General features: G+C 40.6%; 1 protein-coding gene across 2 annotated transcripts; it reads left to right on the top strand.

Annotated features, from left to right (window-relative positions):
* Positions 1-511: 511 nt before the first annotated feature.
* On the top strand, positions 512-12,933 carry LOC114663517 (Krueppel-like factor 10). 2 transcript variants are annotated; one of them, XM_028817295.2, is made up of 4 exons: positions 512-679; positions 9,402-9,620; positions 10,022-10,931; positions 11,865-12,933. In XM_028817295.2, exons 1-4 carry the CDS (start codon positions 638-640, stop codon positions 12,107-12,109), a joined length of 1,416 nt encoding a protein of 471 aa, XP_028673128.1. In that variant the 5' UTR covers positions 512-637; the 3' UTR covers positions 12,110-12,933. The 2 variants fall into 2 exon arrangements, with proteins under 2 accessions (XP_028673128.1, XP_051791703.1); XM_051935743.1 differs by having other exon boundaries at positions 555-698.
* The last annotated feature ends 1,190 nt before the right edge of the window (positions 12,934-14,123 follow it).

The following is a 14,123-nucleotide window of genomic DNA, read 5'->3' as shown; positions in this document are numbered from 1 at the left end:
AAAAACCTTGAATTTGGGTTATGCTGCAGCATCCAAAACCCCCACTTGAAGAATGTCGGCTACGATTACCTTCATATTTATGCATTATGGCCTAGTGGCAACGGATTTGGACGGATTTTCACAAGGGTCACAGTTCATTTCAGATGTGACACCGAAAAAGTCACCGAACTTGCTAGAGCCCCATCTATATAGATATGTAACGTCGCTTTTTTGGCTTTTGCAGCCACTCTGCCATTTTTCTCACGTACGCCACAACTGATGACTCTTGATGAGTAACATATACGTGACTACTGGAACACAGCGAGACATTTTCCTTTTTCGCTCGCCTGCCTGCCTGCCGCAGCGATGAGCTCACGCACAACTGGCTGTTTGTGCAGCACCCTCAGTCCAGAGGGCTTTCACGCCGCCGGTCAGCCGCTGATCACGCGTGTCTCGGCAGCCGATTGGTCCGTATGCCACACACCTTTGTGTCTGATTGGCTGTGATGCAATGGCCAGCCCTCACTGACGAGCGAAGTTCTGAAACGGGCTTGAATGGAGCAAAAGAGAAAGAGAGGGGAAACGTGATAATTCATTTCGGAGAAGGTGCAGCAATTCGCGGCGGCTATCGTTTCTTCGCTCACTGAAAGCGGCTGGATATGCTGAATTACAACTTGTCGCCTTTCTATCAGCTATCTGATGTAAGTCTTGATTGCCATAGTAAATATTCTCTTTCTGACATTCGTTTGGCAGATGCGAATAGTGTTTTTCTATTATATCTATGAGTTAACAGCTGCCTTTCTAGTTTGGGAGTGATTTCTGAAAAGTTTATTAGCAATTTGATTAGACATGCCGAGATTTATTTTCTACTCTTTAAACGCCTCTTGATTGTAGGAGAAAACTTAGCGTTAAAATGATTTTTATTGTTGTCAGTAAAGTAAAACAAGAATTCTCTTTTAGTTTTGTGTCGATGTATAGACGTCTTGTATTAAAGCCCAAACACAGGCATAGACACTCGATATTTAAATCTAACGAGGCAATAGGTAGCAAACAGATTTAAGGATTGTTCGTCTTTTCAATAAGAAGAGGGTTGACGGGGATTTTTTATTCTCACCTGAAGTGTCAACGACTGTCGGCACGTCGCTGCTTTCAGCAAGCAGTTAATGAGGATGACGGAGGATGTTTTTTTCGTGGAGGGTGGCGTTTTAAAAAAAGTAGGTGAAAGGTTATAAAGCATCGAAAAAACACCGTCTGATCACGCTCAGTTCACATGCCCACCCACTCACAGCAGCGACCAATCGGGATGGAGTAGACGCGAAGGATGAGCGCCAATGGGTGTGTCGAAGCAGCGCGTGCGTGCCGATCGTCTTGTTCGAGCGAATCTTCAGAAGAAGACGCGTGCCAGGAATGGGGTGGCGATAGCAGCGACGGGAATGGATTTTTTTCTACACATCTTCTGTTAAAGTAGCGTAGTGTTGTGCTGTTTATTTTAAATGTGTCCTTTGGCGATGTAAACGTTTTGGTGACGCATAGAGAAATAGAATAGGGAGATATTCCTAGAATCAGTGTGAATGTGCCACGCAGATTCGCATAGGGCAGACTGGTGTGGACTTAGGAGAGGGGGGTCCCATTGTTTAAACCATTGTTTAGGCCCCACCTAGGTGTTTTATGAGAAAACCAAAGAAAAACGAATATGCAGTGTCAATGCTTAGAAGTTACCTAAAGTTGTATATGTACTACATAAGAACAACAAGTAGTGTAAGAGTACACAATAGCAAAAGCTTCAATTTCAGAAGGAGGGACAGAGCATGGAATGCCTAGCTTAGAATTTACATTGATAGCCATCAAATTTTAAAAACAAGTGGAGTGGTGGGGCTAAAGATCTGCGCTGGTATCTAAAAGGTTCAAGTCCCGTTACTGCCAGAAGAGATCTTGCACTGTTTGGGACTTGAGCAAGGCATTTTAACGTGAAAATTGCTCCAGGATAGCGGTACAATGGCTGACCCTGCACTCTGACCCCCAAAGGTCATGTGAAAAGACAATTTCCCCTCAAGCATTAATACAGTACAATATTCCAAATACAAAACTGTACAAAATGGCAGGTAAGTCATTGTCAACAGCATGCAAACACCTGACAAGTAGGCTGAAGTGTTTTTCACTGGTGATGCATATTCTGGATTATCCAGAAGGCGTTTATTTTGTTGGTCAGTACATTTCTGTGTCAGGCTTTTGAGTTATTATGTACAAGAAGGGCAAAAAGAGCCACCGGCAACTCGTTGTGCATGACATCAAACTATATGTGCGCCCTGTCATTAGCATTGTGTGCGGTATTAAGTTGCTGTGCATGTCAGTTGTTCTCAGTCACAGTTACACCTAAAGTGCTGTCACTTATTAACAGACTGACATTCTGCAAGGGATAATCTGTACCGGATAAATCTGCCTTGAGCCTTGGAGATCAGTGATGACAGCTTTGAAAGTTTCCCAAAGCTTTTATTACACCAGAACATTTGCAGGTGACATCAGAGTTTACCATTTATTCAAAATTTCACCTTTTCGCTTCACCATCACTAAAACTAGAATCTATAAAGCCATCACTGGCCATTGCTAAATAACTGTCATTATTTTAACACAACTTGCTTTACTCTACACATGCTTTAAACTCTTGACAGTCTGTAATTAGCTTTCATGCTTTTGCTCGTGCTGTTCAACAGCTACCTTTTTCCACTAATTGCAGATAACTGGAGACGTGTAAACTCGGAAATGATGAGGTGCAGCAACTAGTGGTAAATGGGTTAAAGAGGACTGGATCAGCCAGTCTGGCAGCAGGAACATTTCTTTGAATAGCTTTTAATTTCAATAGCTACATATCCCACAAATTTATGGAGACTGACATTTAAGGAGGGTCACATTATATCCACTTGTTTGCTCCACTTGTCAGTTGTCTGCTATAGTTGCTGCAAAGTGACTGGGGGGATTTCTTTTTTTTTTTTGTGGGCCCCAGATATTAGCAAATCTTGAACTGCTACTAGACTTTGTCATTTTCAGTCTGATGACCACCCACGCCTTAAAAACTTCTTCCAGCACCTTCTGGAGAGTTTTCAGATGTGTCCAGGATAGCTGGATGTAATTCCCCCAGAGTGTCCTGGGTCTTCTCCAGTGAGCCATAGGTTACACATGCTAATGGAGCATTCTAACTACATACACAGATCACCTCTTTGATCTGGAAATCAGCAGTCCTACTCTGTACTGCAGAGGTCATCATCCTGTCACAGAGAGTGAGCTCAGAAACCCTGCACAAAATCCTCATTTCATCTGCTTGTACTTGAAGTTTCATTTTATTTGGTCACTACCTAGAGCACATCATCATAGGTGGCAATATCAATGTAGATCTAGAAAAATATTCCTTCAATGATATAATTGCTGCTTCACCAGCACAGTCTGGTACAACATCTGCAAAACTGGTATCATTGCATTGATTTGTTAGTCTACTGTATCTCATAAGCTGCTATTCTCTAACTCATAAACAAGACCTCTGGAAATGTATTTTGTGGACACCCTTGAACCTCCATACTCTTAAAGCACCCAAACACAGACAAGATTGTTTAATTTCTGTGACCCCTCAAATGATTGTACAAACCTAAAGACTTGGGTCAAACACAACATTTTTGTTACTTCTTCTGGATCTCTGGTTCAGATACCAGATGCAATCTCCATTTCTGTACCTGGATATAGGGTTTCCCTTGGGAAGCTGAAGAATGTGATCCCTTGGTAACTGGAATAATGTCCACACATTTCATCCAACATGGAGAGTCTTGTTAGCCAGAACACCCTTACATTATCTAGTCCTTTCAGCAGATCTCATCCACCCTTGCAGCCTCATCAACCACAGAGACTGATCCAGCCCAACCATTGCTCCTGGTAGTTCTTTTCTTGAGCAGGTTGTTTCCAAAGGGCTTAGGAATTCCGCATTATGCTCCTTCCATCTCTTGACAATATTCCCAGTTGAGGTCAATGTGTCTCCACACTTGCTAAAGACAGTGTGGGCGACACACCACCTACACTCCCTGTGTTGTATTTTGGTTTTCCAGAATCTCTTTGAAGGTGTCCAAAAATCATTCTTCATGGTCTGACCAAAGTTTGCCCATTTGTGAGATTTTGGTTAGCCACACTGGTAACTGCTGCCATTTTTAGAATGCTGGTACCTCACAGTCAGATCTGCTAACATTGCATAGCAAGACTATTTCTTCAGCTTGACAGCTTCCCTTGCAGAGGGAGTCAATCACCGTGTCCTAGAGTTCCCACAATGACCTGTAACCTACTGGCCACACCTCCTTGCAGCTCCCACTAAAACTCTGCTCTGAAATATAATCTGTTTACATTATATATTTGTGACCTCTTCCGAGGTACAGGAGAAGTTGTTCTGGAGGCAAAAACAAAACTCCTCGCGAATAGAGGCATCCAGTATTCATTTCCAGCAAACTATCTCTACGTATGGGTCATTCCAGTCTTGTCCCGCAGATATTCCTCCAATCTGAGGCAGCTCACTGTCCAGCTTTTTTTTCTTTTCTTGAGTGCCCAGAACATACATGCTGCCTCGGATCAGTTGACACAACTGTAAAGTCAATCATTTATCTTTGGCCCAAGCTTTCTTGGTAACAGATACACTTACAAGAAGCATTGTGTTCAAAAATGGTGTTCATTGCAGACAATTAATGATCAGTACAGGAATCCTATTGAGAACACAATTATTCTGTGAGGGTGGCATTTGATTATAAAGTGACTTTTTCTAATTTTTAGGATATTTTGTCAGTTTTAGATGTGTTGTATAAGCAACTACCCATCCATTTTTATTACCTGCTTAATCCATGGGTTCCAGTGTCAAGGACAGCCTATTCCCAAATAATCATTTGCAAGAGTAGGAGTCAACCCATAGCCTTACTCACACACTGTATGTTCAAACTTGCCTACACTGGACACATTTAGACTCTCCACTCAGCCTAATTAGCACACATATCTTAAATGTGTGAGGAAGAGTGAAGGATCTAGTGCAGATATCACACAGAGGGAAAAAAAGGCTACTGTACACAGAGCTCTATGAGGATGTTACGAGCTGGATCACCCTTAGGGAAATGCGCTACATGGCCGTAGTGCCGTAACTGACACTCCCTCACAATGCAGGTAATGTGCCTCACTCGGGACTCCATGAGCAACCGCTCATTCGACACAGTACCCTAGGATTTTCCGAAGTGACACAGTACCAAAGGAGTCCAGTCTTTGTCTCAGGTCACTGGATAGCGTCCATGTCTCGCAGCCATATAGTACAACAAGAAGCACCAGGACTGTAAAGACTTGGACCTTCGTCCTTTTGCAAAAATATCGGAAGCACCATACACCCCTTTCCAGCGACCTCATGACCCTCCCCCCCCATATCTACTGACTTTGTAGGAAGAGTCACCAGAGACATGAATGTCACTACCAAGGTAAGTAAACCTCTCTGCAAGGTCGACACTCTCTCTGCAAACAGACACACTGCTGATGGCTGTGCCCAAGAGGTCATTAAAGTATCTTCTAATTGGGTATAATCTGTTTAAAGTTTATCTTGTTTCCTGTCAGTGTCGTGTTTGAAAACCAAAAACACTCAAGCATTCTGAGTTCAACATGACATTGCACTGTTTTAAACATATTTTCCATTTTTTATGAAAATGGCCTGTCTTTGTGTAAGTAAGGGTGTAATAATGCTTCATTTTGGACTTCATAAAAGCCTTGACAAAGAGAACCCACAATACACCATTCTATCCAAATAGTTTTTCCAGTGGAGCTGTTATTAAAAAAATGCCTGTTCACCAATAGTGGATGTTTGTGTTAGTTGTAGTAGTATTACTTTTTGTTCAGGTACAGTGAGATTATTACTTGCATGTTTGTCCATCATTTAACACATCACTACTTTCCGATGAAACATTTTCCTGTGGTTTTACTGGTAGATCTTGAGTTTTGGCTTGAGCCACTTTGGTGTGCATATGGGAGGAAGTTACAGAAAAAACAAAACCAAAACATTGTCTATAGCGCAGCAAAGAGATAAAAAAAGAGTAAATGATGAGGGTATAGTAAGAGAAATAGTGGTATACGAGTATCCAGCATGGAAAAGAAGAAAATGATGTCAAGGAGGAGGAGGACGAGGACAGAGCAGAAGTGCTCTAACTTGTCCAAAACAAGGCTTGGCATTTTTTTTTCTTGCATATTTTTCTTTACTCCACCCACTTTTCTGAGTGCTGACAGGCAGTTTTTTTTTGTTTTTTTTTTTTTTTTTTGGCCTGATTTGGACCGATTTGGAAACCTTTCACCCAGTTTTGACAACGCCCAGAGTTTGATTAGCAACACTGCGGAGGATAGAAATCCCCCCAATGCCCATGATAAAGTCACTTTGTATTTGTGTATTTATTCATGTACTGTATGTTCAGTTTTAGGCCCCAGGCGTTGCTTTCTCAAGTGGTGCGGAGGTGTTTGTTCATGGGTAGTTAACTCAGAGTTTCCAGTCTGCTTCTCAAGTGATGGATGTTGCCTTTAATGATTAACTGCTAACCACAAGCGGCACCTGTTGAGCTCTGACCCTGCCTCAATTACTAGCTGAAGATGTGAGGTGATTTCAGTTAAATGTCACTGGTGACATATGGCAAAGGACGTTAATATAAATAAATATTTAATAAGAAAGAAAAATATACAAGAATAACATAAACCTAATGACAAAAGGCTTTGGGTCCTAGTACACTCGGACTGACAAGGATTGGAATTGATTAACAACACTAATGAAGTAGAGGGGCTATAAGTATGTGGAGTACACATCAAGAGAACATTTAGGTGAGTGGTTCTCATGTTCAGTCTGGGTAGACTATGATGGCTGCAAGTTTACGGGTTTTCACTCCTACCAGTTTCACAGTCAAGGGGTTATTCTTAGTTTTAATGTATCCCAATACTTAATTAGCACTCCTTTTACTGCTCTTATTCTGTATTAAGACAAGTATGGTTTTCTGAGATTTATATGTTGTAAAAGGCGCTATATAGCGCCCGACCTGGCACAGACTCAGGCAGAGGCACGTACTTAAATAAAACACGCTTTATTATTTCTTCGGCTGTGGGGCACGCCTTCCCCGTGTCCCACAGGCCCAACACAGTCCCAAATACACTCACAATTTCTCTCTCTCTCTTTTCCCTTTACCACCACTCCTCCTCCTCCTCCTCCTCAGGCTTAGTCCTCCTCCTCCTCCCGACTCAGGCCAGCCACCACCACTCGAGAGAGCCATTTTTATACCCCACCCGGAAGCGTTCCAGGTGCTTGATTACCTGGTCCTGATTGACCTTCGGGGTGGGGCTGACGAGTCGACCAGCTGGGCTGGAAAGTCCATGCAGCGCCCCCTGGTGGCCATCCAAGCCCCCAACCAGGCTGTGGAGGACTCCATCTCCCATGGAGCCTTGCGCCAGGTTGGGGAATCATCGTCCACCAGGGAGGCTGCCACCAAGCGTCCCGGGGAAGGTACTGAGCTGCCCATGGTGGCTCCCCCGGAACAGATGCAGCAGGGGTGTCCCTGCCAGGCATGGGACCCGGCTGTCCTTCACAATGTATTAAAAATTTAGAAAGATTTGAATGTTTTGGAATACATACTTCCTTGGGATGTGGGATACACATCAGTGAACTGGAGAAAAACCTTGCAGATGTTTTGAACGGGGCTAGGAACTCAACCGAGGTCCTTGGAGAGGTGTGAAACATCAGCGTTAACCATTGTAATCATACTGCCTAACTTATTATTTATTAATTAGCTTAATATCAATTTCTGATCCGAAACTGAATCCTCCCTTTAGAAATTGTAAGATCAGTATCGCTTCTTCTTCTTTCGGCTGCTCCCGTTAGGGGTTGCCACAACGGATCATCTTTTTCCAAATCTTTCTGTCCTCTCAGTATCACACAAACTCTAATTTGACTATAATGACATACACTCTCCATTTTGGTATATACTGTTCTAATTTGTTTTCTTTCTCTCTATATAAATGTATCTTCATGTATATGTGGAAAGTACTTTGAGAGTGTCAAAATGTTTCTTTTTTTTTAAACAAATTTTAGGCATTTGTGAACACAATTTCACCCCTTTTGAAGTGATACCAGTCAATTTGGATGTCGTAGTAGTAGTAGCTTATTTTGTCTACAGAGAACAGTGATATTCTTACTTGCATTTTTGACCAACATGCATCTCGTCACCACTCTCCAGCACCATAACAAATACGAATGTACTAAAATACATAACTTCATTTTATTTCCTAGATAATACAAATCAGTTTACCTGATGTACTCCTTACAGCTGTTTCCATACCACATGTTCAGTTTTGCGCCCAGTTCCTGGAAACCCTGAAGAAAAAAAACTTGAGAAACACTCCAGTACAGTTAGGTAATACAGTTTGTGGGAAGATTGTGATTTCCTGTCATTTATATCCCCCAGTCTTCTAGTATTTGCTCTTAGGTTTTGATGGGCAGTTTTTAATGAAAGTCATGGCTCCTACCCCAGATTTCCTTTTGCACTTAAAAGAACCAAAGATGCTGGCGTGGTTTTTTTTTTTTTTTTTTTCCCCTTGCTCTGGAATCAATGAATGGGGAATACCAGTAGAGAGATTTCTAGTCTTTTCTGTAGTTACCCGCACCTGATAATGTTGTGAACTTGTGGACACAGTGACTCAAAAACAAATCACTAAGTAGGAATGTAACCTGGTTACAGTTATTGCCATTGTAAAGAGACCCACTGATTTGGACCAAAATCACACTTTTAGATTTTGTTCTGGGGAGATAATTGCCTGCACTATGGGTATAGATACAGGAAAAGTATTTGGAGAGGGTAACAATCTGAGCTGTGAGTGTTCAGTAATTAATCCCTGAACATGATTTCACCACTTTTAAAGTGATATCTGTGTGTAAAAAATACAGTATGTGTGAGTGGACGTGATTCTCAAAAATACATCACTCAATCTGAATAAAACTTACAATGTTACATTTATTTTGAGCAAAATGGATGTTAAAATTTTGCTTCTTTGAGATTATGATTTTGGCTATTCTGTGCACATTTGTGCTCCAATTTTAGTATATGTGTTGAAGACAAATGTATATTTTTAAGCTATATTTGATTTTTCTATTTAATCTCATTTAATAAAATATTCACTTGTAATATTTTGCTTCTGAAATTATGGCTTTATGTGGGGAGACTCGTGCAGTAGACTTCTCAGAGTTAAATTGACAGTTTAGTAGACGTAAACTCAAAGTTATACTTGTGCAAACTACAAATATATGAAAAGGTCTTTAAGGCTTTTTTCCTATGAAAGTTTTGATTAGTAAATAGTGTTTCAATTTTTAACACCTATTTTTTGTTTATTGGTGACCACTTGCAGAAAGAAGCCATGGATGCATTTAACAGCAAGCTCTTAAATGTTGTTGCTGAGCAAGGCGCCATTGAAGCTGTAGAGGCACTGATGTCCATGAGATCCCTCTGCAAAATGGGTAGCAAGCAACTAACTGAATTCCGCCCACTCACCCCATCTTCTGATGGCCCAGAAGAAGCAGATGATCCACTTATGTCTGGTCCAGTTGATTTCTCTATTTCCTCATTTGTAAGTTGATCTAGTTGGTTACCTGTTTTTCTTACTCAACTTAAAAGTTGGTTAGCTTTTGAAATGTGGATTTTCAAAGTTTGTAATTAGCTACTTTATTGTAGCCAGTGCAGAATAAATTTTAAATTCATAATTGATAATGGCTACATTTATTTTTGGGTGTTAATTTAAAACACCTGTATTATTGTAATGTGAATATATTTGTGTATACTTCAACACATTTTCTACAATATTTATACACAGTTTTGCAAATGCCTGGCGTCACAGTGAAGTGATGAATTCAATAACATCAGAAACTGGTTAGGCATTATTACTGTTCAAGCTCTAACTTCAAAATTTAAGTGACTAAAGCCTTGCCATTTAGATATGGTTAATAATAACATTCAATTATTTACTTTCAGTGCTTGACCCCACCCTACAGTCCTGAAAACTTTGAGATGTCTACCACAACAGCAATGCAGACATTTTCAACAAGACCAGCATCTGATTTTGGAAAGGCAATGGAAATGAACATTTCCCAGAAGCAAAGGCAATCTGGAGAGTCTGTGCAGAAACATCAGTCATTTCAGGCGATAAGTGTCATTCGCCATACATCAGATGCCCAACCTTGCACTTGCCACTCCTGTCCAATGGGAAAAAGAGAATCTCCTACAGACATAAGCCTCACGTCTAAAATTCCAGTTAAAAACAACAACTCTGACTCTGAAAAAAATAAACGTATTTGCACAGAAGTAAACCAGATATTTGCAGCATCTACATCTGTACCTGTTGTGACACCCGGGGTCTCTAACTCTGAAACAAATGAACTTGTCTATGCAGAAGTAAGCCAGAGCTCAGAGGCACCAACATCTGCGCCCGTCTTGACACCTGTGGTGACCAACTCTCAGCAGAATCCAGTCATTGTCCCTTCAAGCACATTGTCGCCTGCTGGAGTTTTGCCAGTTCCAGTAATTTGCCAGCTTGTTCCTATTCCTCCAGCCACAAACCGTTTTGTTACAACCGTCATCCCCAACAATCCAGCTGGGCAGCAACCTCTGTGTCAGCCAATGGTATTAATGGGCACCCAAGTTCCCAAAGGTTCTGTCATGCTTGTTGTTCCACAGTCAGGGGTCACCAAAAGAATAACAGCAACTCCGAACGGTACCAAACTGTCTCCTATTGCACCTGCACCGGGATTCACAGTACCGGTACAAAAGACTGCCCTTCATTCAGAGCTGTCAAGGACACGTAGTCATGTCTGCAGTCATGCAGGCTGTGGAAAGACCTACTTCAAAAGTTCCCATCTTAAAGCCCACATGAGAACTCACACAGGTATTTATTTGGCATCTTCTACTTAAATTACCACCTCTCTGTCCATTTTCTTTTCTTTCTTATTCCACTTCTGGTATACAAAAAGCTGGAGAAGGAAACAACCTTAGATGGGGTACTAGTTAACCACAAGGCACATTCATACACCCTGTCATATTTAAAATTACAAACAAAGCAAAAAAAAAATCAATTCTTCGAGGTGTGGAAAGAAACTAAAATAACTGAAGAAATTTTATACAGACACTTGTCAAACTTGAAAACAGCCTCCCATTTTAGGGCTTATTCCTCACTTGTGCCCATTACTACCAGATTAAGTTCTGACTCCTTGTGACCTTTTAATGGTATAGGCAGGTGCAGAAAAGGGCTGGACTGTATTTGTCAAACACATCAATAGAGGGTTTCATTGCAAAAGGCTAGGATCAAGGTGTGTGAGTGTACCCTACAACAGAATGTCACCCCTCCATTTTCACAGTTCCTGCCTTGCCCCAATGCCACTGGGAGTGGCTGTAGATCCCTACAATGACAAATTTTATTAAGTGATTTTGGAAGTGGATGGATAAATAGGATCATTCTCTTCTTCCTTGTCTCTGTGTAGTTGGACATGTGCCCTGGCCTAATAAAGTAAGCATTGTGCTTTCTTAGAGTCTCGTCTCGCCAGACTTGGCTACTGGTGAGCGTTACAAATTTTACTGAAAAATATGCATGTTCAAACATGAGAGGACAGTAAAAATGGCAAATCTTATATTGGGAAATTCAGAGAAAGCGAAGCAGAGACAACTAGGGAATGAACTTAAATGACAATTTTTTTTTTTCACACTCTATACTTTTAATATTTAGATTTAACTGTTTAATATTCAACTTTTTTGACACATAAATGTTGCTCTGTGAATGGCTAATACTTTGTGATTAACACAACAAAATTATTTTGTTACACAGGAGAAAAACCATTCAGTTGCAGCTGGAAGGGGTGTGAACGAAGATTTGCACGTTCAGATGAACTGTCAAGACACCGACGAACACATACTGGAGAAAAGAAGTTCGTCTGTCCATTGTGTGACCGGCGCTTTATGAGGAGCGACCATTTGACCAAGCACGCTCGCCGCCACATATCTGCCAGAAAGCTCCCCAGCTGGCAAATGGAAGTCAGTAGGTTATCTGACATCACTGCTATGCAGCAGTAGACAATTCCAGTGGGACACGCTGGAAAGCTTAGACTTCCTTTTCACACAGAACACTGAATTAGAGGAGCAGTGCTCCCTGTGCCTTGTTGCAGGGAGTTCTGCTGTTTTTGCACTTGGGGAGAAAGGAAAGTAAACAGGAGGTTAGGCAAGTTTGCTGTATCCCTGTGAAATGACTGAGGGGAAAATGAACAATTTAAAGAAAGGTCTCTTTGGGTTTGAAACGACGTTACAAAGATTAGGTTCAAATTTTGTTCTAGCTGAAAAAGATGACAATGTACAGTGATGCATGTAACTCGTGGCCAATATTGTTTTTGCTTATTTGCTGTTGATTTTTTTTACAGTAATGTCATTGGTTGTAGTATCTAACTACCCCCCATTTATAAATAATTTGTTTAAGCTTTTGCACATCCTGTGACATTGATTTTTGTGAAACCTTTGTGTAAAGTCAGCTTTTGGAAATGCGACTGTAAATCTGATTTAACGGAGTATCTGCACAGCATGCCAGCTATTCTCCCGGTTTTCAAAATGTCAGATTATCAACCGCTTTTAAAAGTGCTTCAGCTCAGGACATGTTTAATTCTTAAGGGGGAGAAACAGGATTATATTTAATTTGGCACATGACACTACTGTATATCATTGGCAATGTACTGAATATTTGTATATCTTAATTTAGGGCAGTGCTGCGGTTGTGTCCTGTATTGTGTTTTACCACAGTGTCAACATTTGACCTCTCTTGTAGCTCATGAATTATTTTGCACAATATTTCTTTTTTGAAATTTTATATTTCTTGTTTACAAAAATTAATAAAAGTGTTTTTTAATAGACTTGATTGTTTATCAGTCCAAACTATAGTATGTGTTCAAGAATGTTGGCTCGGGATACAATTTGATATTTATTATTAGTGAAATAACTCGAGCAGAATTTTTTTACTAGGTTCTTATCATTGCAGTGCCTATTAAAGAAATGCACCGCCCGAAAATGTATAGATTTTTTATACCCTGTGTTGTTTGTAGTGATAGCTGAGAAAAAAATTTAATCTTGTGTTTTTCTGGGGGGGGGGGGGGGGAGTCATTTTTAATCAGGTTATATAATTCATTCACCAAGGGGTAGAGAGGGAAGAAAAATTGAAATAAATGCCAGAATAATCTAAGTTTAATAGTTCATCTGGACCGCACTGCAGGCAAGCTCACCTGTTTTTTTTTTATTTTTATTCCATACTTCCCTACTTCAGAAAGGTTTGGAAGAAGGATCAGACAATGAAACACAGTGTGAAAATTCATGCAAAAGTCAAAAACAAAACATCAAGAGCACAAACATTAACAAAACGTTGGACAGAGAATTCAATCACTTCATCATCCAGCCTCTGCTCTGGTATGGCAAATAAGCTGGCAGCTGTCTTCACCTATAAAATTCCTTGCGTGTGTGTGTGTTTGCATGTACCTCAGCTTGTGTACATATATATTTAAATAAATTACATATCTTAAGAACTACTCATGGAAAAAAATTTGCAAATCAATAGGCTTGGCCCCATGACTAAAGAGACCAGACTATAAAAATCCCTGTTAAACAGTTTCTACAGCAGTTATCATTGGACTTAGGTCAAATTGTTTTTGTCGGATATGGGGATAAGAAGTGAAACAAACTGGACCAAAAAGAACAGACCAGGAGCCTGCAACTTTCAGGGCAGATATCTTGGAAGATGTTTGCTCTACATCTTTGCTGGGATATAGTCATCCAGGAGCTCTACACAATGCAAAACTTGCATAATTATTTGAAGAAAACTAATTTTTAAACGTGAAAGTCAATTTTAATTTCACACAGATGTGCGCACACACACATGCTAAAATCAGAATTTGAACTAAATTTGATAGCAAATTATTGATTCCCATCATCAAACCTCCATTGACATGGAAGTAAAAAAAATCAAATGAAAAACAAAGGCTCAGAAAAATTTTACAGTGAATACAAATCATAGGGGCAGCACGGTGGCGCAGTGGGCAGCGCTGCTGCTTCG

Source organism: Erpetoichthys calabaricus, chromosome 13, assembly GCF_900747795.2.
Source record: "Erpetoichthys calabaricus chromosome 13, fErpCal1.3, whole genome shotgun sequence".
Lineage (NCBI taxonomy): Eukaryota > Metazoa > Chordata > Cladistia > Polypteriformes > Polypteridae > Erpetoichthys > Erpetoichthys calabaricus.
This window is presented reverse-complemented; position numbering and strand designations above follow the sequence as displayed.

What these genes read in the sequence shown, in the direction of transcription:
- LOC114663517 (XM_028817295.2), top strand. Translation starts at nt 638, where the DNA reads ATGCTGAATTACAACTTGTCGCCTTTCTATCAGCTATCTGAT. An exon ending in CTTTCTATCAGCTATCTGAT is followed by an intron (nt 680 to 9,401) that starts GTAAGTCTTGAT and finishes GACCACTTGCAG; the next exon opens with AAAGAAGCCATGGATGCATT. An exon ending in ATTTCTCTATTTCCTCATTT is followed by an intron (nt 9,621 to 10,021) that starts GTAAGTTGATCT and finishes ATTTACTTTCAG; the next exon opens with TGCTTGACCCCACCCTACAG.